Source organism: Cebus imitator, unplaced genomic scaffold (genome assembly GCF_001604975.1).
Source record: "Cebus imitator isolate Cc_AM_T3 unplaced genomic scaffold, Cebus_imitator-1.0 Scaffold44, whole genome shotgun sequence".
NCBI lineage: Eukaryota > Metazoa > Chordata > Mammalia > Primates > Cebidae > Cebus > Cebus imitator.
In genome coordinates, this window is record NW_016107359.1 from 181,302 (window position 1) to 206,505 (window position 25,204).

Below are 25,204 nucleotides of genomic sequence, written 5' to 3' on the forward strand. Positions count from 1 at the left end.
GATTATTTTTCTTAATGCTTAATCAGGATATGATTACTTTTTCTATGAATGTACGTATGTTTTTAAAAGCTCACTATTTTTTTTTACCATAATTTTATTATGTCTTGGGATAAAAGAATACAATGATCTGCTACATGGATCCATTTCTCCAGTACTTCTATTCCATATAATGATGACGCTGTTTTCATTAGTAATAAAAAAAATCTATACAGCATATGAGCAGGATTTGAAAGTTGGCACATCTAATTATGACAATAAGGAAAGAACATGAAAGCCAATTTTGTATTTAAAAAAGGCATCTTTAATTGTTGGTGGTCCCACTCATGATAGATTGATAATAAAGAACTATTGTAACACATTTGGATCTTAAACACAAAACAAGGCAACATAGATTGTTTTAAAAGTGAAGTTTATGCTAGTCTCAGACCTCAGGTATTAAATATGTTCAGAAACTGGTGCTTTCTTTGATCCCTGAAAAGGATAAGAAAAGGTTAGGAGGTAGATGGTCACATAGATAATGCTACTCTAGTATAATCATTGATTTATTACATATAAGGAAGGTGATAGTCTTTGGGGATTTTTCAAGGCAAAAGTCTCCTGCCTTCCAAATGATTGTTGGGAGATTATAATGTAACTCCTGTTTAAAATGTGAAAGCTGTTGGCTCTATAATTTCTAAAGAGCATTCTTTTTTATTTTGATGATGATTTCACTCATATTGTACATCTCTCCCTGTTTAATATTTTAAATTTGATGTGTACTTTAGAAGTGATCACTGTTTTGTGATTTACAACCTTGGAGAAAAATAACATACTAGTCATAACTTAGCAGTTTTTTGTGATGCATGAAGATCAGATTTTTTAATGTTGGTTAATGCTTTGCTAATTAAAGTATGCATGTTAATTAAAGCAGAGGCTAATGTTAATTACCTATATTAATGGAATCTCATGTAGCACCTGCCTGAAGCAATGGGTTCAATTTTCAAAATATCTCAATTAAGGCTGAAACTTTTGATTTGCATCTAGTAGGGTTTCAATTAACTGCATTGAAAACTTAAATAACACTCTTAGGGGTGCAAAATATCAGTGATTATATGAAGCACAGTGGAGTTTGGTAGGTTCATTTAGAAAGTCTTCCTTTTAAAAAAAAGCCCAGCTATATTTCTTGTTTACTGGCCAAAATTCTTTTTAACCCACCAAGACCCGGTTAAAACACCAGCTCTTCCGTTAAGTGTTTTCCAATGCTCAACCAACTACTAGAGCTTCAGTTTGTTGTTCTTATTTATTTTATATTACTCTCTTTTGTATTATAGTTAGTTGTTAGAATTTGTGTCCTTTGCTAATTAGAAGCTCCTTGTCTTTATCACTTGCAAAGACCAGCATATTAGACAAGACACTAGCATGTTTTATAAGCTGAAGACACTCTTTAAGTGTGTGTAAAACCAGTACATTTATTGACTAAAACGGATATGAGTGAACTTTTAAAACATGATGATTACACTGTTGCTACACTTATGGCTGCTCCAAGTAAAACATGAAGTTGCTGTTTGAGATGTTATTGCTTTATCAAATAAAAGATTGACGTTTTCATTAATTTCTGTTAAATATAAGCAGGAATGGGGAAGAAGGTACCTGTTCAAGTTAAAATAGTCAGTATTATGAGACAAAAGAACATGTGTTTGTGCTGGCAGGGATGATGCTAACATCCTCTTTTGTCCTAGATTTGTAATCTGACCCTACTGCAAGCAGATCTGGCTTGTGACCATAAGCACAAATACTTTAAATATGCTGCCCGTTTAAGAGAACCATCAAAGGTTGGTGTTATTTTAGATGATAAGACATGGAGTTATCATGTGGTAACAGCTCAAATCTTGAAATAATTAATTAAAAATATAGATTACTGGAGACAAGTACATTGTAATTAGTATGGACATTAGTTTTCCCGAACTTATGTTTGCCAAAGTCCCAATAACAACCATTCTCACTGGGCCTTTGGAAGGGATTATGAGCTAAAGGTACTAACCTTTTTGACATGTAGTATAATGATTGTTTCAGAAAAATTGTTTCCATAATTGAAGGGAGCAATAATCTCCTCAATAAGTATATACAAATAGATTACACACTGATTTACAGTCCCTGCAAATCTGCATTGATAACTGCTGTGCTTTGGCAGACTTTGACTCAGATAACTCACTATCAATCTCAGAGGGCTAAGATTTGTCTTCATTCAGGTGTAGAGAATATCAAACAAACATAAGATTTCCATGTGTAAGGTGTAACTGACAAGGTGACACAAAAGACACATAACTGCTTCCTGTACTGATGTGCTATTGGCATACTGGTTACAAAAATAAAAAGAAAGGTAGAAGGGAATCGTGTTGATTGGGCAAGAAGATGTCAGCTGTTGTTCTGATGGCAGGACCTATGATAGCTGGAAATAATATTTGAATGTGTCCATTAATGAAGAGTGGTGCAGGTTTAGATTTGATGGTGAGAGTTCACATATTTCATGTCACAACCTCATTTAATATTGGTTAGTAGATGGAATAAATGCAACAACTAGTTGGAGAAATGTGACAAATGTGCATATCAGACTTTCCCAGGACGAGGCAATGGGCCAGGTCTTTATAACTTGAAGAGCAAAGTCACCAAAGCATCCATTCCCCATTGTGCCACCATTAAGGTAGCAGATGGCAGAGCATTAGCAAAAAGACATTGAGAACAACTGGAAAACATCTGGTAGGAAGTGACAACCTAATGGGTATGCTGGGTTGTTCCTAATTGTGGGCAATCACTCAAAAAGCCTGGAAGGAAACCTCAGTGTGTTGGTCGTTGGGAGGAAGAAGTTGGTCAGAACAATAAATTCTAGTTAAGGAATTTGAGGGAATTCTGAAAAGAAGTGACTTTATAGCCTGGCGAAATAGATTATGAACATTCATTTGTTTTCCCTCCAAGTTCTAAATAAGAAAAAACTTTTAAAGGAGTTTGTGAGGCCTATCTGAACCTGGAATCTACTTTAGGAAGATACTTGATTCATAAATACTATTTAAAACGTGAGATTCTGAGAGTATATATAAAGGTTAGGTGTTCATAGATAATATGGAAATGCTAATTAAACTGGGATGAGGGAAGTGGAGTATTTAACAACTCAATTCACCATTCCTGTTTCTTAATTTACTATCTTATGACTTTTCTGGGGCCTGGATGAAATTTTAAAAGCTTTCTGGCTATTTCTAGCTCTATATTTTTACTTCCCCGCCTTCCTCAATTCCAGCCATTCGTCCTTGCCTGTCTGTATCTCATTGCTCACTCTCCTGCTTTCTCACTAGGATCACCTAAGTCTTCATAACCTCTCTATCTTTCAAGACTCACCACAGAGAGAATAACATTTCATTTTGGGAAAGTAGAGAAATAGTGGCAAATGAGCAGAAAGAAATGAGTAGTCAGAGAGAACAGGGATAGTGTCTCCAGAAAGGAATAGTAGGAAGTCAAAATGCAGAGAAGCCATGGGCTCCATATGTGCAGCAACTCCAGCCCTAAATTTCTAAATTACTACAGGACCCCTTATTACATCAATGAATCATGATAATTATATAATAATAAATCATGCTGCTGATTGGGAACTAGCAATCAGAATTGGAAAGGAAAAATTCTCACAATGAGGCTTCATTGCTTACCACCCTCTGGACATTTACAGGGAAGGTGTGACAAAGTGGTTGCATGGTAAGCTATAACAGGGACAGGTAATCAGAGTGTGCAGACAAGGAACACACTGTGGTGCATACCACCAAAGGTGCAGAATCAGTGTCATTCTTGGAGGCAGTGGGAGCAGAGAGTTTTGACTGAGTCCAAGATTCATAAGACAAAGTACATTAGGCCTTGCAGAAAGTGACCAATGTGCATACCTTACTCAGTAGACTTGATGTAATACCCAGGCTCTTTTAGTTCTCTATGTCTGTGCTGACAGCCTCAACCAGGAACGAGCTAGAGACTGGAAATTGTGGTTCCAGTACTACTGGTTAGAGAGAATACCTAGGATGGTTAGTAGAAAAGCACTGGAGCCAGAAACCCCTGGCTCTTCTTCTCATTAGCTATGTGACTTTGAACAAACTAATTTATTTGATCTCTTGCTTCTGCATCTGCTAAGTGGGAATAATAACATCTACCTGTGCATAGCACAAGATTGTTAGGATTATCAAATGAGATAATATATATGAAATCACAAGCCATAAAAGTATAAATGTAATTTATTATCAAAGTATCAATATCCTATTCCCAAGTGATTCCTCACCAAGCAGAATTTTATTCTCAATGATGATTTAAGGATTTATCTAGGTACTCAGTGAACAGTGAACTGAAGTAAGTGAACCCAGGATTACCACATCCAATTAATCTGTTAATTTGCATACTGTTGCAAATAAGAGGACAAAATCAATACTTTTTTCATAGTATAATAGATTATTTGGAAAGAAACTATAAAATATAAGTATCTAATTATGTACAATATAAAATTTTATAGTTCTTTTTAAATGTCCTGTAAAATGGTAGAGAGGTTCACTTTGGGTGTGGGATTCTGACTAATAGTAAAATGTTTGTCATTTTTAAAAAACACAGTTCTCTCTTAGGACTGATTCTCAAGGTGTGAAGTAGCAGATTGCCAATACAAAAGATGACTTCATTTCTCACTGCCGTCTTTTATTCTGACACATTTCATTCTATCTTAGAACCTCACTCAAACTGAGGCCCTCGCAGTTGTAAATACCAGTCTGAAGAAGCCAGGTGAATCATCGGAATGTTTCATGTTATAGATTTGTTTGTTTACTTGTGGTGTATCTTAACTTTTTTCTCTACTCACTATTTCCTATAAACTAGAAATTTGGTCCAGAGGCTTGTTTGGATTCAGATTAAACATTTTTGGCATGTGTACTTCAAATGGCATCCCATCATGCCAGGCTATCCACTGTTTGTGATGCTAATTTGCTGATGACCAGACACAGTACCTCTTTCTATAGACAAGATTTCCTTTATAATTAGCAGGTAATCTGTAGAATAATGCTTGGGCATTGTGTGAATGTTCAGTTTTCCATCAAATATTTGCTTAAATGCATTTATAATACATTGATGATTCTTGCTGGAATCAATTATTTCTTTAGGGGTTGTAAAATGATAATTTGCTAATTCTATTATTTCTTCCACATTTTTACTTGGCAGTTTTTCCTATAAACTTTCTCATCAACATCAGATGAGCTATAGCTCCTCTTTTAAAAAGTAAGTGAAATGTTTTTCTCCTTGTTTATCAATTTTGGGGGTAAGGAGTTAATGTAATAGTCACCCGCAATGGTGGCATGTTTTTTTCTCTTTTAAGTATAATTATGGACTAACTGATTTTTATTTATTCAGTATACAACAATCACTAACAATAATTCTTCTTTGCTGTGCTTATATTTCTCATATTTGCCAAAAGGGAGCCTCTTCATGATGACACTTGTGTCCTTTTGACAGCTTGCTTCTAGTCAAGGAATGCTTCTTTATTTTCTGGCACAGAGATGTCTCAGGCTCACCTTATGCTTTTCCTGCCTTCCCTTTGAAAAGGATTTTAAAAATAGTATCTTCAGCTCTTCTTAGAAATGAGCCATATCAGACCCTCTCCTTGCCTCAATCATTCTTTCAGTACATACTTAATGAGTGTCTACTGTGGGTCAGGAACCTGTGGGTGATGTCAAAAGAAATCTGGTTCATATTGTACTCTTGGGGATCCTAAAATCTGATAGGACAGAGGAGTCCTGAGTACTATAAGGTGAAGAGAGATATGTTTTATATTAGAGGGACAGATCATGTATCAGGGAAATGCAGGTCGGGGAAGAGGTTCTTGAGCCCAGAGGAATATGTGAGATGTAGAGTTGCTGAAATGAAGGAAAGCCTGGGAAGCAGAAATGGAAAAGCTGTGTACCTGGGAGGACACAGCTTAGTCTAATGTGAGTGTAGGTGGGTTTTGCTATTTGTCAAAAAAGGAAGTCATGCAAGTACATGTGAAGGTAGGTTAGAATCCAACCATGACCCCAGGTGTTTAAATACTATACTATACTAAGACATTTGATTTTATTCTGAAGAAAATAGCAACCACTAAAATGCTTTTGTTCTTCATTGTTATTATTTAATTTTTAAATGAAAACAATGATATGCCAAGATGTGCTATGGTACGCATCATACAGAAGCCTTTTTCATGGGGTTGAATGCTGAGTAATCTGGCCAGTGGTGGGTCTAATGACTCAAGTGCAAGGGCACTGACTGCTCCTGTGATTTGTGTCTCATATACAACAAAACATCATCAAAAGAATTTTAATGTTAATTGATAGTAAGGATATGTTCAACTTCCCACAACCATGAGAAATTCTATACAGCCCAGGTATCTTTCTCCCAGGCATAGAACTCCTTCCTTTTTGGTTCTTTCTTCAAATCTTGATAGAGTTATACCTCTATGTGTTACTTACATGGTCAACTTTAATTATGCAAACTGTGGCAGAAAAGCAAAATGATCTGAACAACGAAAATGCTGACAACCCAAGCCCTAGAAACTGAAATGAGTCTTCTTATGCTTTTATTCTGAGACTACTTAATTTTGTGTTTTATATACTTACTAGAACTAAGTTGTCTAGTTTCTCAGCTTAATTTAACATATCATATATAAAAGATGAGACAAGCTACTAGAGGCTGGCACATCAAGAATTGAAAGGAATAACTCTCCCATTTCCAATGTGTTAAAGAGCATGAACTGTTAAGTCAGAAATAAGAACCTTAAAGTCACTGGGTCTAAAACCATGTAAAGAAAAGCAGCACCCATAATACCTGTGAGTATATAATTGATGTTATATTTTGACAGTTATCCATAGAACAGATTCTGTTTAAGGATGTGAAATATCTCAGACTTGCATCCTAAATGGAAGAGATATAATTCACAAAATGTTGTTGGCACTTCAAGACGTAAATTGTTCCATCTGTTTCCCCTTTGTTAATTGGAAGCTGAATTAGGTGCATTTGGGAGTCACTAAGAGCCCAGTTTAGGGTGTTTGACTGTTTATTAGCATTTTCATTTTCCCTTGGTTCCATCATGATTTGAACTTTCCTATCCTGTTGTGTGTTGTTCAACTATTCTTCCCTATGACTTTGAGAATTCTGCTTCCCTCTGTGTTCTGGAGTGTGATATATTTTCTCCATGTCTTAGCTCAACTGGGTCTTTTATCTCCAGAGTTAAAGTTTCATAGAGACTTGCTAAAATTAAACATCATCACTTTAAATTAAAATGTGTAACATGGAGGTTTAATAGCCTCCAAGGGTTTTCTGTTTGCAATTCTTAGACAATCCCAATCCACTTCTTAAACTGAAGGAATCTCAGGAGACTTTGGTCAAAGCATCCCTTTTAAGGGTCCTTATCCTGCAGCAGATCAAGAAGTCTTTTGAATTTGACCACTCATATCTTACCTTTCAGATTGGCAACCTGAGGTGTTTGTCAGCACTGGCCAAGGATCTCTTCTTTCTATGAGGCATCACTTTTCCTTCTAGCCTTCTACTGTGATAGTTCACGAGTTTTCACTCAGCAACTGATTCATTCATTAATTCATTCAGCATACGATTTCTGGGCATTGGGGATGCAATTATGTGCAAGAAAGATATGATGCCTTCCCTTATGGTATTTATGTTTCAGTGGGATATGGATCCCAGTGAAACAAGCAAGAATTAAAACGAGCAAAATTTTTAAAAAGTAGAAATCATCAGTTAAATAAATACAATTGTAAGTTGCAGTAAATGTTAGGAAGAGAATAAATAAGGCCCGAAAGAGAGTATAATAGGGAAAGAGAGTATAATAGGAGATACCTACCTGAGATAAGCTGATTAGGGAAAGAAATAACTGTTAAATTGAGACTTATGTACATGTAGATGTTCACCATGGGAAGTAACATTTAAACTAAACTTAAAGCATATATAGGTGCTTTGCATGTGAAGAAGACAGGAGGCTAATTCCAGGCAGAAGAAACAATGTGTCTAAGGTGCGAAGGAGCTAGGCTCAAAACGGGAGAGAACCTGAGATTCTGTGTGTGGGCAAGGGCAAGAACAGCTAGGGAGGAGGCTGGAGTGATGGACAGCAAGGGCCAAGGAAGACAAGCCCTGGGAGACTCAGATACCCAAGGAAAGATATGTCTGCAACACACTGGTTGAGGTTGAGGTCAGATCTTGCCTTTAAATAGATTTTGGGCGTAGCATCTAATACCTACTATCATGTTGTCTTACTACATAAGGGGGGAAATAGTATAATAAACAGAGCAATATTTGTTGAAATTTGTCTGCTTTGGACAATATCAATGTTGAGGAACCTTTTTATAATTAGTCTTTTTTTTATCTAGCTCTAAAATAAGTAGCAGAAAAAAATATAACTGAGATAAGCAAAACTGAGATAAAACAGGAGGATATAATTTTGCTTAACATGTCTCTTACTTAGAATATCAATATGCCTAGAGGATAGGAATCAAGCCATGGAAGAAAAAAAAATGTATATTTGTTTTTTTTTGTTTTTTTGTTTTTTTTTTTTTAGTCTCCTCTGAATATAATAGCAAAGAGGTAGTGAAAATTTTCAGGAACAATTAAGCAATAAGTCAAGCTTTACAAGCTCTAAGCAGCAGTGATGATCAATCTATACAGTGATAAAGAGGACACAAATTCAAGGGAATCATTGTTGTAGAGTTCGTGTGTGTGTGTGTGTATGTGTGTGTGTGTGCATGTGTGTGTGTGTGGCTTTGTCACAGATCTACCAGAAAATACTATAGCTTCTTTTAACATTTGATGATCTGGTAGAGAAAAGTGAAGACTATTGGATACGTTTTTTAAATTTTAATTTAGGTTCTAGAGTTTTATTTTTGAAAATATTACTGCAGTGTCGGCATACAAAAGAATTTTAAATCAGATTTTGTTTAAGAACATTCCTTTCTGGGTTCTATGGGTATATTTGTGATAATTGTTATTCACATTCATTCATCATACATGCATGCTTTTTTTCACTTGCTCTTCCATTCTGCCTTTATTCCGTTCATCCCATGTTCTTTATTGGATCTCCTCTCCAGCTGACATGGATACACCAGCTTCTGAGACTCTGTGATCTTCTCTGTGCAAATTCGGGCCCCATAGAAAGTCCCAGCTTCACATGGTCTCCTTCTGTCCGAGACCCAGACCCCTAGGTACTAGACCAGGATGTGTTTCAGGCATAGATAAGAGAGGTAAACACTCAAGATTTGGAGGTATTTTTTCAGGCTCTCCTCACCCCTGCTGTGCGCAAATAGATTTCCACCTATAGCTTTTCTTAAAAGTATCTTGTAGATTAATGCATTTCAATCTTTAAGTGAAGGATATTGTTATTCATGAACTTGGAGATGTTTTATGTTAAGATATTCTATGTATAGAGAAAACTAACTGCGCTTTCTCTCTACTTTCACATCACAACAATCATCAATACAGAAGACTTCTGTGACCATATTTGGGGGTGGGGAGAATTCTCCCCACATACCTAACAGTGGACACCCACTGAGTGCCTTCTAATTCAGTTCCAACATTATCTGCCTAGAGATAGTATCACATCCCACAGATTGAGGGCTCAGTCCCCAAGACTTCTCCCAACCCCCAACACACCAGTCGAAAGTTCGGCCCTCCAGAAATTCTGATCAGAGTGGCGAAATTTTGGTTTCAAGTTGGAGTTCCCATGACCTCCTCTTTGGGTTATATTAATTTGCTGGTGCGTCTCACAGAGCTCAGGAAAACACTTATTTACGTTTACTGGTTTGTTATAAAGGATATTGCAAAAGATACAGATGAAGAGATGCATAGGGCGAGAAATAGGGTAAGGGATGTGGGGCTTCCACACCCTTCCTTGACGTGTTACCCTCCAGTAACCTCCACGTGTTCAGTTATCTGGAAACTCACTGAACTCTGTCCTCTTGGGGTGTTATGGAATCTTCATGATGCCAGCATTCATTCCCCCACAGTATAGGGTGGGACCTTCTCATGGGAGAGTCCTAAGAGTCACAATCAGAAAGGCAGGCAACATTAGAGTCCTGCCTTGGAGCAAGTGAAAGGAGAGCAGAAAGTCAGAGGCCTGCCCCGGAGGCCTAGCATACCCAACATTATAACCAAGGAAGGGCTATGGGAGTTATAAGCCAGGAGCTCTGGATGGAAACCAGTATATATCATAATACTACAAGCTGTTAATGCCTGTATATATTTGGTATGAAGTAGTATATCAGATACCTTTCCAATTCAACAGCTAACAAGAGTGGGGATAGGTGGAGATGGACACATGTGGTGGGGAGCCTTTGTGAGATGCCTGTTACATATGACTTTGAGAATTACTAGAATATTCTTATCTAACGTTTAAGGTCCTTAACTTACTCATTGTAAGCATCCTCTGCTTCCAATAAAATTTTAAGTGAACATAATTATTTGCTCATTATTATTATTATGTCTTTAGTAAATGATTAATAACCAATATATTAAAAAGCAAAGGGTTTTTCTAAGAATCTTTTTGATATTTTTTACAAATATAGTTTTAAATAAAATATCTCTTATAAGTTTTCAAATGGATCATCTGATTTTGTCTCTTTTCATCTTTATATATTTGTCATTTATCAGTGGCTCACATCTCAGTATAATATCTAGATAAAATGTATTTTCTCCTTTTTAAATACTTTTATATTCTCATCGGTTTTTATGGCATGTTACTGCATGTCTCCAGAGGCACACAGCATTTTTATTTTCAAGTAAATTTATATTAGTTACAGTCTCCAGCTGTTTTAGATATAGGATCATATCCTGTTGGTACTGTTTCCAGGACAATTCTTTTTTCCCCTCACAAAAATGAAAAATGTAATTTAACAAAGACATCCTATAATTGCCTTCATATCTAGCAATCTAAATAGTTCATTTTATTTAAAACATCTGTCTACATAATATCTAGTGATTGTCCAGGGGTATATCATTCTTGACAAAGGCAGATGCTGTCATTTTTATTTAATTTATAAGGAACCATCAAAAATGCATCCTTAATATAGAGTCATGCCACTATGTCATATATAAGATATTCTTTTTCAGTGAGGATAGCTTACATTTTTGGTGCTTCCAATTAAGTTAGGCTTTTTACAAATTGAAAATGACTTTTATTTTTAAAATCACTCTGGAATTATGTTGTAAGAATAGTAATATTCTGCTACAGATATGAAATTGTAATAAAAATGGTGATATGCTCCTCTACTCATGTAACTAGCTTTATATAAGAATCATATTTTAATTGCTAAGCTTTTTAAATTTCATTTGTCTATAATGCATTTACTTTTCACTTATAAAATATAAAGCCTTTTTTTATTGTGAAGTCTTTCTGCTAATTAGAGCAGTCAGTTGATACTTTCTTGTTATTTTTCAGAAAATACATGGAGAAGTATAGCAGCTTCTATAAAAGCTCTTTGTCTTGGGGGCAATACTGAATTTTGCTTGTAGAGGAACCCATTTGTAAATTGTATTTATTGTGCATGACCCTTGGAGCCTAAAATGAAGTGTTTAACTTTTAATAGATTGCATCACTTTAGGCTTAGCTAAATGCCAAAAACAACAGACACCCCAGTTTACAATAATGTGTCTGAATGAGAAAGTTTACCTTTTCCAAGGAAGTAATCAAAATACTCCTTTTTGGAACATTAAGAGTATGAAAGGGAAATGATTATGGTTCCCTACTGACACACTGTTATGATTGACAGGAAAAACCAACATGCATGCCACCTGAGACATCTTGTTCAGGAACTTTCTGGAAGGTAGTAAATTGGTGTTGGCACAAATACAAAAAAATAAAATGACTTGATTCAGCACTTTTCAATTCTAAATCCCCAAACACTAAAGAAAGAAGTAAATATTCATCAAATGATCAAAATTTATATTGATTTTTATTCTACATTAGCAGCTCAAAGTCAAGATTCTTGACAGGGTGGATATCGGTTTGAATGATTCTCTTTGAAATGAGGATATAGGCACTGAGCTGAGTGCTACTGTGCATTCCTGAACATAGACCCTGATTATTAGAACCCTAGGAGGCTAAATTTTTAAAAGAACAGTATAAAGGCACACTTGTTTGGCTCTGTTTTGATAACTAAATTATTATTAGTATGTAAAGTAATTCTTGTTGTTCCTGCTTCATTCTTTTCTTTCTATCACCATTTAAGGACAACTACTTTATAGAATTTCAAAGGAACTAGTGTGCACGTCTTGCAGTCATAGAGTTAATAGCAGCATTTGCCAGCACAATTGTACTTAAGGAAGGAAGTGCCAGTTCTGCAGGGCAAGAGAAACTAAGATTGTATCTTTCTATTATACATCTTTGATGTTTAGTTTCCATCAGAAAGTAAATAAGGATTTGCTGTAGAGGAATTTAGAAGATGGAAATAAGGATGCTGCCATAGAATATAAACAGATGATGCCTATGTCATTGTGCAGAGATTTATTAAGGAAACAGTAATGGAGTGACATCAAAAATTCTAATCATCCTATTCAGTCCACACAATATAATTGTACTCCCTTCCCACTCTAGCTCATGACATAAAATACTGAATTTTTAATGATTTTTAACTATATGCATTATAAAAATGAGAGGGTGGGGGTAAAGTTCCTCACAAATGCAATTGATTGATATGTTTGTTCTTCACATTTGTTAGGTGGAGGTGTTTTGTTGCTGTTGTTTTTAATAAACATTTTATCATTAAAATGGAAGAAAAGGACTTTTTTCTCTACACACAATGAGAAGAAATAATGAAAATGGTGTTAATGTTAATTTCTCAACCTTGTGTTTAAATGTTTACCATTTAACAAATATCATTAAGGATGTGGCTTTAAAATTGAATATTCTAAACATTATAGTGAATGTTTCTAATAATTTGCAAACACCAGATTAATAGAAATAAAAATGAATTTTTAAAGTAACATTATATAACTTTCAATATATTATTTTAACTAAAATAATTAGTTAAATCATTTATCTTTTGCAGTTGTCCTGGCTTTGTTAGACATGAGACCTATAAATAAACCTTGAGAATCTAGGCTAGGTTTTTTGGAACTGCCAATATGATCAGTTTTATGATGAGTTTTGTGATTATGATTAGTTTTGTGATTCTAGTTTTATCGGTTTTATGATTAGTTTTATATCCTAATGTACAAAGATTAGTATATGCAGTGGTCTTTGCCGAGTAATAATATTGAAATAGCTTTGAGATTCTTTGTTAAATTTTTGATATATACTTAATTTTTGACAAGGGGATATATACTTAATTTTTGACAAGTATATTTTTTAGTACTTTTTTTTTTTTTTTTGAGACGGAGTTTCGCTCTTGTTACCCAGGCTGGAGTGCAATGGCGCGTCCTCGGCTCACCACAAGCTCCGCCTCCTGGGTTTTAGGCAATTCTCCTGCCTCAGCCTCCCAAGTAGCTGGGATTACAGGCACGCGCCACCATGCCCAGCTGATTTTTTGTAGTTTTAGTAGAGACGGGGTTTCACCATGTTGGCCAGGATGGTCTCGATCTCTTGACCTCGTGATCCGCCCGCCTCGGCCTCCCAAAGTGCTGGGATTACAGGCTTGAGCCACCGAGCCCGGCCATTTTTTAGTACTTTTATAACTCTCTTATGCAACAATAAAAAGAACATTCCAACAAACTTAGTGTTTCTTTGGCAAAATTTTTGAAGTATAGTATTGGTCTTACCCTTGGATGAATATTTGAGCTACTCTTATATAGCGTAATTTTTCTGTGATTCTAGATTATGCATTCCCTGAGGGTTGATACTGTGTCTAATCCAGATTTGTATCATGCACAATGTCTTACCCTAAGAGATACTCGAGATATTTTTGTTGAATGAATAAATGAAGGCCCTTAATCAACTTTATTCCAAATAAATACATTACTTCTTTAGTCATATGACTCCCTGCTCTGATTCTGTAGTAGGAAGCTTTGGCATCCATGCAGAACTTGAACAATAACATGAGATTCTCATTCACTGTAATACCTAATGTTATTTGTATTTAGCCAGAATGTAGGAAATCATGGTATGTGAATAAATGTCTGTAGAGAGTTTGTTTCTGAACAAAGGAAGTGCCCTTTGAATAAGGTGAGTTATTTTAGGAAATTATGAACCACTAGTGACAACAAAAGCAAAAACACACAAAATAAACACTATCTTAGAAAAAGGCAGTGGAAAGGTAATAATTTTAAATCCTGGAATAAGTATGGACACTCTGGGAAACAAAAGAGTAGATATTTCCAAGTGTATTCATTTGTTCTCTCACTGCTAATAAAGACATACCCAAGACAATAATTAAAGGAAAGATGTTTAATTGACTCACAGTTCAGCACGGCTGGGGAGGCTTCAGGAAACTTAAAATCATGGCAGAAAGGAAAGTAACCACATCTTTCTTCACATGGCAGCAGTAAGGAGAAGTACCGAGCAAAAGGGGGGAAAGTGGGTGGGTGCAGTGGCTCACCCTTGTAATCCCAGCATTTTGGGAGGCCGAGGTGAGCAGATCACTTGAGGTCAGGAGTTCAAGACCAGCCTGGCCAACATGGTGAGACCCCATCTCTACTAAAAATACAAAAGTTAGCCAGGTGTGGTGGCAGGGGCCTGTAATCCCAGCTACTAGGGAGGGTGAGGCAGAAGAATTACTTGATCCTGGGAGGCAGAGGTTGCAGTGAGCCAAGATCGCACCGCTGCACAGCAGCCAGGGCGACAGAGTGAGACTCTGTCTCCGAAAAAAATGGTCCTTATAAAACCATCGGATTTCATGAGAACTCACTCACTATCACAAGAATAGCATGGGGGTAACTGCCCCAGGATTAAATTACCTCCTACCAGGTCCCTCCCATGACACATGGGGATTGTGGGAACTACAAATCAAGATGAGATTTGGGTGGGGACATAGTCAACCGTTTCATCAAGTGTAGATTCTAATCAACCCTGGAAGTCCTTGGTGGAGCCCATGAAGGTCTTGAGACCTGAAGGTCTTTCCAGAAGAAAGAAGCATTCTGGGCTAGTTGCATAAAGGGAATACTATCAGGAGGAAAGAAGGGAGGCATAGTTAAGTATTTTTATAGGGAAGCAAAGGAAAAGACAGGTGCTTAGATATACTGCATTTAAGGTAAAAAAGATAGTGTAGTAAAAGAAGGAAAATGTCCTCCAGTAACAAAATTATTACCAAAAAAGTAGGGTTTCTTCCCATTATATTGAAGGATCCCTGTGATCTTGAGCTAGTGTAGACTCTTCCAAATACAAACTCTGCCATTGTTGGTGTCTCCTCCAAAAGCCCAAATGACTTGTGAATTAAAGAAGCTTTTCTTTTCTTCTTTTTTTTACCTAGGAAAATAGTAAACAAGTTCTATATTTCAATTATTCTATTTTTTGTCAAAGAAAAAATTCTCCTTCATGAGGGAGAATAAAACTAACAATATTGTTGTTGGTGGTGAGACAGAGTCTCACTCTATTGCCCAGGCTGGAGTGCAGTGGCATGATCTTGGCTAATTGCAACCTCCTCCTCCTGGATTCCAGCAATTCTCCTGCCTCAGTCTCCCAGGTAGATGGGATTACAGGCACCCACCACCATGCCCAGCTAATTTTTGTGTTTTTGGTAGAGACGGGGTTTCACCACATCCAGGCTGGTCTCAAATTCCTGGTGACCCACCCGCCTCGGCCTCCCAAAGTGCTGGGATAACAGGGGTGAGCCACTGAGCCTGGCAAAGCCAATAATTTTGAAGTGAATCTGAGACTTCAGCCTTCAAACTATCTGTTTTATTTCATTGTACATTTTAAACCGTTTTAGATGTTCAAACTCAGTACAATTTATTCAATTTATATAGAGTGTCTGACACATATGCTGTGCTGGGTCTAGGGATACAGCGGGAAACACATAAACAAAACCTCCTGCCCTCATGGAGCTTTCAATTCACCGAGGGAAGATGGACAATATAAAAAAAAGTAACATGTTTGGCTGCATGTGATAAGTATGTAGGAAGGAGGATGGGGATTTCTAGGGGTGGGGATGAGTTGTAGGTGTAAGTGACAGGTCAGGGAAGACTGGGATGCAAGAGGATGTTTCAGGAAAGACCTGAGAGACGTGAAGGACTGAGATGCCATGCAAACAAAAGCAAATGCCCCGAGAGCACACCACTAGCCCTGCTGAATCAGGATAGACTAGGTGGAGGACCAAGAACTGACCACTGCATGAGGAATGTGAATCAAAATCTGACTGGAGTGTGTTCAAGAGAGAAAGAAGAGAGATGTTGGAAACGGCAAGTATAAATAATGCAAGTAAAAGTGGCTTTGCTATAGTGGAGAACAGAGAAATGGAAAAAATGGCTGGAGGATAGATTAGTGCCAATGGATTATTTTTCTTTTTCTTTCTCTTTCTGTATTTTTTTTTTTTTACCATTGGAAAAAACAGCGTTTTGGGGCTAATGTGTAATAGGAATAATACAGCAGATAAGAAAAAACTTGGTGTAGGAAAGAAAGGCAATTTTGGGGGATGATCATTTTTGTGTAGGTAAGGGAAGTCTGGTACAAAAGTACAAGGGATTAGTGTTAGAAATATAGACAGCTTCTGCAGAAACAGAAGGAATTGAAGAGGACATGGACCCAGATACAGAAAGGCAGTAGTAGATGTGGTGGGAACCTATGAAGTCTAGTATGAGGGAACAGGGAGATCTACAATGGTATGAGTTAAGAAAAAGTAAAATTAATTTGAATATTCTCAGGATGCTTAACCCAACAAAGAATTCCAGGACATGTAGTGATAAATCAGTCAAATTAGCAAAAAGCAAACTAAAAATTGCTTTGTAGAACAAAGATTAAGCACTATGTCCATATGCTATTATAAAAGTGATTATGTGTTTAATCTTTCAAGATTATTAGACTGACTGAAATTTCCTCCCCAAAATGTGTTATATGCAATTTTATTATTATGTACCCACACAAGATCAGAGGGAAGTATATGACTGAGTAATGATCCGGGCATTGAATTTGGGTCACCACATACCAAGCCAAATTTCCATAAAATATTTTAGAGCACTGCATTTTGTGTCCTTATTAAATTACTAATTGTTAATTTATAGCCTAAATTTGAAAAGGAGTATCTCTAGTGATTTAGGTGCTAAATGCAATAAAACAAAGCGGGGGGAGGGGAACATGCCACTATTGATAAGTAGCAAAGCAATTGTATTAAATCTCAGATGAGAAAGCAGCATTTCTGACATTATTAGGCTGCCATAACAAAATACCACAGACTGGGTGGCTAAACAGTAAAAATTATTTCTCACAGCTCTGGAGGCTGGAAGTCCAAGATCAAGGTGTCTACAGGTTTGATTTCTGGTGAAGCCTACCTCCTTGGCTCACAGATGGCCGCCTTCTTGCTGTTTTCTCATATGCTGTTCCTCTTTGCATGCACATTTCTGGTGTCTCTTCCTCTTCTTATAAGGACACCAGCCCTACTGGATTGGGACCCCACCCTTGTGACCTCATTTAACCTTTATTGCCTTCTTAAAGATTCTGTCTCCAAATATAGGCACATTGGGGGTTAGGGCTTCCACATAGGAATTTGGGGGTGAGGGAATATAATTTAATGCATAACATTATGTTAAAAGTTTACCAGAGGTTCTAGTTACGAGAATGTCTTAGGCATTCCCACTATTTGATATGGTGGGCATCCAGCCTGAAACGAATTGCTGATTCAAATTCTCAGTGCAGCTTTCTCTAAGTACAACAGCTGGTAGGAGCTATACCAACATATTTGCACTGATCCATTATGCAACTATCTTGTCATGACATAAAAAGGGAGATAGAGGAAGATTAAGGCCATCACTGAAATGACAGTAGCTTCTGCTGGCACTCATTGTGGCCAAGATAGTGTACAAATTTTCTAACCTGGCATCCTCTATCATCTATATACTTTAGCCTCTTCATCCAAATACCCCAAAGTCCCAGCCACCATTCTCTGAACATGCCACATCCTTTCACAACTCTGTGCCCTGAGCAAATGAGTTACTCTGTCTGTGAAGATATCCATCTGTTTCTTCACCTGACAAGGTCATACTCATTATCTCAGTTTTGGTTCCAATGTCGCGTCTATCAAGCCTTTGCTCCCTACCCCTCACCCCCACCTTCAGGCAATAAATTATTTTTCTCATCCTTGTCTACAGTAATTTCACTTGGACACTTGTAGTTATCTGTTGGCATGGCTGTCTCTTCTACTACACTGCAGTGCCTCAGGAGAAGTAACTATGTTTTATTCTTCCTTATTCCCATAATTCCTTGTACAGTTCTTGAGATATGAGAAAGTCTCAGTAAATGTATGAGTAATAAATGGATGAATGCAGCCGGTGTGGTGGCTCTTACCTGTAATCCCAGCACTTTGGAAGGCCAAGGCAGGCAGATCACCTGAGGTCAGGAGTTCAAAACCAGCCTGGTCAACATGGTGAAACCCTATCTTTACTAAAAATACAAAAATTAGCTGGGCATGGTGGTAGGCGCCTGGAATCCCAGCTACATGGGAGGCTGAGGTAGGAGATTCAATTGAACCTGGGAGGCAGAGGTTGCAGTGAGCCAAGATTGTGCCACTGCACTCCAGCCTGGGCAACAGAGTGAGGCTCCATTTCAAAATAATAGTAATAATAATAAATGGATGAATGCAAGAATGTACAATTCATCGATTGAACAATTATTTACTGAGCCCCTTTCATGTTCCAGATATTGCCAGGGTGCTGGCAATGCAAAATGGCAAACGAGACAGAAACAATCCTTTATGGAGTTTGGAGTCTAGAAAAAGACAGAAAAAAATGTAAACCAACAAATGCAAGAATTTTAAATTTTAATATGCATTATGATGGAAATTAATCTGGATCTGAAATAGAGGAAAAAGAGTTGATCTACTTTTGATAAATTAGGCAAGGCCTCTCTGAGAAGTAGCTCGTCAGCTGAGGGCTGGAAAGATGAGAAGACATTAGCAAGATAATGTTCTAGAAAAAGGGAGCAATATGTCTAAAGGTCCTGAGGCAAGAAAAGGCTGTTTAAAGAACTAGTATGTTTAAAGTATTGAAATAAGGGAAGGATGACAGGGACTTGGTGATCAAGAGGGAGATTCTTGGGAAATGTGGTCTAAGGTCAGCAGGAACCAAATATCATAGGCCAAGGGGAGAAGTTTGTTTTTTGGGTCTGAATGCAGTCTAAACCAGCTCATTTTTTATAAAGACTACTTGGGCCAGTGTAAGAGAAGCGATTAGAGGGCTAGGAATGAGTGAAGGGAGACACGTGTTAGAAGATATTTGCTGTAGTACAGGTGAAAGTTTATGAACGCTTGGACCAGGCTGGCAGCAGTGCAGATTGCAGAAAGAGACTGGGCAGACATTTTAGAAGAGGAGTCAACAACCAAGGGAATAAGCTGCTAAGGAAAATGAAGAAGAGGAAGAGTCAAGAGTGACTCTCAGGTTTCTGACATGAGCAATAGATAGTACCATTTATTTAAAAGGAAAGGTTTTGTTTTTTTTAAAGGCCTAAGTACAGAAAGGTTTGGGGAATGTGGTAAGGCTGAGAATGAAGAGTTCTGTTTTAAGTTGTGAGGTCTAAAGTAACTCAAGTAGTGATGTCAGGTGATTGGTTGGATATATAAATATGGAGCTTTGAGAAGAGGATTGGAAGGCATTACTACTTGGTTGGCATTTAAAGCCATGGAAGAGAGTCTAGATAGAGAAAAGTGGTCCAGAATCGAGCCCTCAAACAACAACACACCAGTGATCTCAACTGTGATTCAGAAAGGTCATTGAACCATAAATAAAATGAATTTTGAAAGAGAGAATGACTGAGAATCCATTACATTGGTGAGCCAGTGGTAATGAAGGCCTAGACTAGAGTAAGTGAAAACTCTTTTTTTCTCTTCTCATTGTTCACTCTCTCCCATGGCATTCTCACTTTATCTCCTAATGGCACCCATTGCCCGTAGGTTTGTATTTCAGTCCTACTATTTCCACCTGCTTGCTGAACATCTCCTTCTGGGCATACCACCAGTACCTTAAATTAATAGACTCAAATAATCCAGCTAATTTCTCCCATCCACCTGAATTGCTCTTCTTATACTCCTATTGGTGGCATCATGGGTCTTTTAGTGGCCTAGAAGAGGAGATTCCATCACCAAGTATTCTCCCCTAACCCCCTGTTTAATGAGTAAGTTGCCAAATTATTTTGATTATACACCTTAAGTGTTATTTAATCAGGCTAAGTTGCCATTTATAAAATATAGTCACTTTTTAAAGTATCTACTGTTATAGATGCTAATAAATTTTTCTTTAACCAGAGATTGTGTTACTGTTTTTAAAGAACTAAATTTTCTTCAACTCTTTCTCTTAAAAATTTATCTTTGGGCTAAGATATAGTATGAGAAAAAGTTAAGACAGGCTGAGAGAGATTTAGACTGGCAAAGCCATTCAACCTTAGCAGAAGGAACTACTTTGGTTCTATTTTTATCATCTCATTTAGGAATGAATCACTGAAAACAGAAATATAAATAGAGATGGATAGGAAAGACCTGGGTCGTCTAATTCATCTCCTTGTTAGTTCACGGAAGTTTCCTTTGTCAAATGCTTGTGAGATATTATGCAATAAAAGTCATAGATTATAACATTTCAATCATTTTGTAAGGTGACTAATTATTTTTCAAGTTACTCTCAGCTTTGTTCTCTGAATTTCTTTCCATATATACCTGTCATATGTGAAATATATCTCTTTGTACACAGAAATGACTGAGAATCACAGAGATAAATGCAGATTATTTTTCTGTAATGATGTTGAGTCTATATGAAGTTGACTTCTCTCTTTGTGATCCTTTTTGTGACCAGTGGTACACATTTGTGAGGTCATTGTCCAGAATGAACCATGGTCCAGCTTGTTACTTAGGATGGTTAAAAACTAACAGAAACCTTTAGATATCAAACATGTCCCTTGGCACCTAATGGCACAAATGCATTATTCTAATGGAGTCAGTGGAATACTTAACGTGGGTATAATACTCGTTAAACTTTGTAGCTTTGCAGTGGAAGTAAAGGAGTGACATTTTGGAAGAGTATTAAGTTATTTGACTATTGCTCAATATCTATGTAATCTCATTTATCTCATAAAAATTTGTATGTTCTTTTAAAAGATTTATTCTGTTATTTATTCCGTTGTGTTTCTGATTGTTGACTCTTTACATTTAGTTGACTTTTAAAAATAAAATATTATTATATCAGTAGTTATTATTCTTTCAGGTTCCATGATGTTTGCAAACCTCTTAGTTGGTCCTCTTCTATATGTGCCATTAACATTCCACATACTCCTCTTCCACGTCATTAATAAAGATGCTAAAATCACTAGATCTGGCATTTTCTTTGTGCCTTCCCACCAGCCATACCCCCTACTTCCAACTGAATGTACTCCATATAACATTATCCTTTGTTTATAGTGTTTGACATAGTTCTTAATCCATTGAGTGTCTTCTTATTCAAGTCAATTAGTTTGGGCAAGAACAATTCATATGAACCAACAAATAGATTGCAGTTTTGATCTGATTTCTGAAACTTCAATTATATAATGATAGTAATTTTAATAGTGTTTCTTTAAGTTCTTTCCCAGCAACCCAGAGCATTCATAATTAAGTACTTATAAAAAGCAACAACATAGGAATTCTAGAATGGTTTGGGTCCTCACTTTTTTTTCTTTTTTTTAAACTGAGACAGTGTCTCACTTTGTCACCCAGGCTAAAGTGCAGTTGTGCAATCTTCACTCACTACAACCTCCGTCTCCCAGGTACGAGTGATTCTCCTGCCTCAGCCTCCCAAGTAACTGGGTCTGCAGCGTATGCCAGGACCCTCAGCTAATTTTTGTATTTTTAATAGAGACAAGGTTTTGCCACATTGACCAGGCTGGTCTCGAACTCCTAACCTCAAGTGATCCACCTGCCTCAGTCTCCAAAAGTGCTGGGATAACAGGCATGAGTCACTGCATCTGGCCTGTGAGACCTCATTTTTCATAGGTTACCTATTTCCTTTATAGAGTCCTAATTTGGAATTTAAGCAGCTGCCACTTTATAATATTCACTTTTTCTCCATAGTTGAGGCTGTAAAACTAGAGATCAGGCAAAAGGCCTTGGTCAGCTGTGGATACTAAGAGTAGAAGGTAATGTGAGACCTGACTTTTCTTCTTACATGTTATAGAATTCTGGTGACTACTCAACAGCTGACCCAGAAATGTTTTCTTAGAATATATAATAGAATTGTAAAGTAGCAGTTTTAAGGTTTATCAGAAATGTTAATGGACATGCTTGGATTTAGTGACGTACACTAAAAGAAGAGTCCTTTGGTCTACAATGTGCATAAACTCAGCATTGCGTCCTTCCCTTTACCATGGCCAAGCATGCCCCTGAGAAGACATCATTCTCGGTCTCATCTGGTGTTCTAGGGAAACTGAAAGCCACAGGGATCACAACAGCTGCAATAAATAAAGCATCTATTCAATACAGTTTCATGCCAAATATTATTCAGCATTCTTTTGGCCTGGGTTTGATAGAAAACAGCACGATGAACTTACTACCTCTCCTTTACTACAGTGAGCCCTAAGTATGAAAGATTTAACAGTTCAAACATGCATGTAAGCAAAATCACTATTCACATTACTTTAAAATTATTAAGACAATAACATAGACAACCAAAAAATGTAATAAAGAACATATATTGTGGTTATTGAAGAGGTGCTGGAATTAATACTAAGCTTTTTTTATTCTCTGTAGGGAAAATAATAGAGAAGCATTTAGAATATGTGTCCATGCAAATGTGTGGGTTGGAAGGGGATCTTTAAAAAATAAGTGCTACATATGTGACAAGGAAGAATATTATTGAGGAATTTCACAGAATTTTTATGTAAAGTCTTATCATACAGTATTATGATCTCAGGGATATTTTGTGATATTTACAGAGTCTTCTGAGGGTTCATTTATTAAGGTCATATTTTAAGGAAGAACTTATAAGATTTGGATCAAAAATGTAATTCTGTAATATACCCAACTGATCCCATTAAATCCAACTCGAAAAGGAACAGTATAATGATGTGAACAATTCCCATTCTTCGAGTTGTTACACCTCACTTGAAATGCATTCCTTCTGGATTAAAACAGCAATTTCTCTTTGTTTCTCTTTCCAGGCTGAGGTTCAACTATGCTACCTGGAAGCACAAAGAGATGCTGTTGAGCAGATGTCCCTCAAGCTGTACAGTGAGCAGTACACCAGCAGCAGCAAGAGAAAAGAAGAGTTTGCTGATATGTCAAAAGTTCATTCAGTGGGAAGCAATGGGTAGGGAACTATTCTTTTTGTTGTTTTATTCTCACTAATCTACTTTTTCAATGATTTTCCACTGGTAGATGTTAGGCAGGTATTTCCTCTGTCGCTAACAGACAAGAAGAAGCTCAATAGACTAGGCATTTATGTTCTTTTCCGTATGTGCCAGAATTGAAGACTGTGGATTTCATCAGCCTCTGCCATCTAACTCAGAGCTTTCTGACTTCATATTAATTTTTAAAATAGAGCGTGGTGATTTTATAAGTGTTTTCATGACTACAGTGTGCCTTTAGTATTGATCTGTCTTCTTTATAAATTATTTTTTTCCTTATATTTGCCATTTTTTAGATTTCACAGTTAATTTTAAAGCATATTTGAGGAACTTTTAAACACCAGAACCGCATTGGAAACTTGGTAGTACATAATTTTACTGAATAATGTAGAAACTTAATAATTGTTTAGAGACCATGGGCTAGCCACTTAGCTTCACGTGAAGTCAGTTGAAATAGACTAGCTCTTGAATTATCTATGGTATGTGAAAGGACCCAACACCTTCAGTGACCCATCAACAATTTCATTCAGCCTGAGACATATGGCTTTATAATATAAACATGTGTTTATATTATACTAACTATACTATTGAACAGTTAAGTCAGGTATTTAGATATTTCCAAATGACTTTTAAAGTTATGTGAACATTGTCTAAACATATATATGTATATATGCATATATATTATTTTCCAGTTCAATTGTAATATTTAATAGGTGATTTTAGAGAGTAAAAGAGTAGTGATGAAATTTATTTCCTAGTATTAATTACTTGATAATAGCTATACTCATAAAAATGAAAACAATAACCTATTTTACTTTTAGACTCAGACAACATGTAGGAGAAACTACTCCCCAAAGTTACATTACATGTTAATAACATTATATAAACCTATGGGATGTAACTCTAGTCAAAATATTTCTTAAAGTAACAGGAGGAAAGAAGCTTTTTCATGCACTTGTTTACATTTGTTTTTTAAAGTGCTTATAGTTCTGACTGAAACTATAATCCTCATATAAAGTTTTGGGATAAATTAAGTACACTGATGAAAAATTCTTTCTTATTATAAAAACCCAATGTCTAAGAATACAGAAAATAACTCCTGTATTCTTAGCCATTCAGAGTCATAATTCTGTTTAAGAAATGAAAAGGGATTTTTCAAGTTTTCACATTGACCTCTTTATATAACTTGTTGCTCTATCAGTATATTTTAATACATGAGACATGTTTTATATGTAGTCAATTTGTGTTACTTGATTCTGTAGCCATTTATTCACCAGAGGAAAAACATAGTAGCAAATAAGAAAGAAAAGGTTAAATCTTGAAGCATGAACAATAAACTGCTTTGAGGCTGTAATGTGCTTTAATTTCTCTAAATGCCTAAATAGCCTCTGGTGTACATGCAAGCACAAACTTTAGGTCACATTTTCATGTTTTGTAAAGCCCTGGGGATTGAACAGCACCACGTGCTTCTGACCCCAGATTCCAGGGACCCAACCTGAGCACTCACTCTGGGCTCCACAAATCATAAATCTGCCCTGGGAATTGCTTAGTTAACAACAAGCATTGTTCTGTGAAGTGGGAGTAGGTGAACTTGCCTGATATCCTTTGTTTATGCTCCCTGGGGTGCTGAAGGCTATGCATTGTGCAGAAATTTAAGAGTGCACTGAAAGAAAGCCAGCTATTTAATACTAAGGAGGAAAACCATATACTCCTTTCTATTTTCTGTTTACATACAGAAAAGCATTG

At 36.6% G+C, this 25,204-nt stretch overlaps 1 protein-coding gene across 1 annotated transcript in view; it reads left to right on the forward strand.

The window, feature by feature from the left end:
* Window positions 1-25,204, forward strand: part of AKAP6 (A-kinase anchoring protein 6) — a gene marked incomplete at its 5' end in the record, with an annotated part of 309,960 nt that overhangs the window by 130,587 nt on the left and 154,169 nt on the right. Inside the window, one exon of the mRNA XM_037737882.1 lies at window positions 23,273-23,421. Coding sequence (XP_037593810.1) covers window positions 23,273-23,421 — 149 coding nt within the window. The remainder of the gene's footprint in view (window positions 1-23,272; window positions 23,422-25,204) is intronic.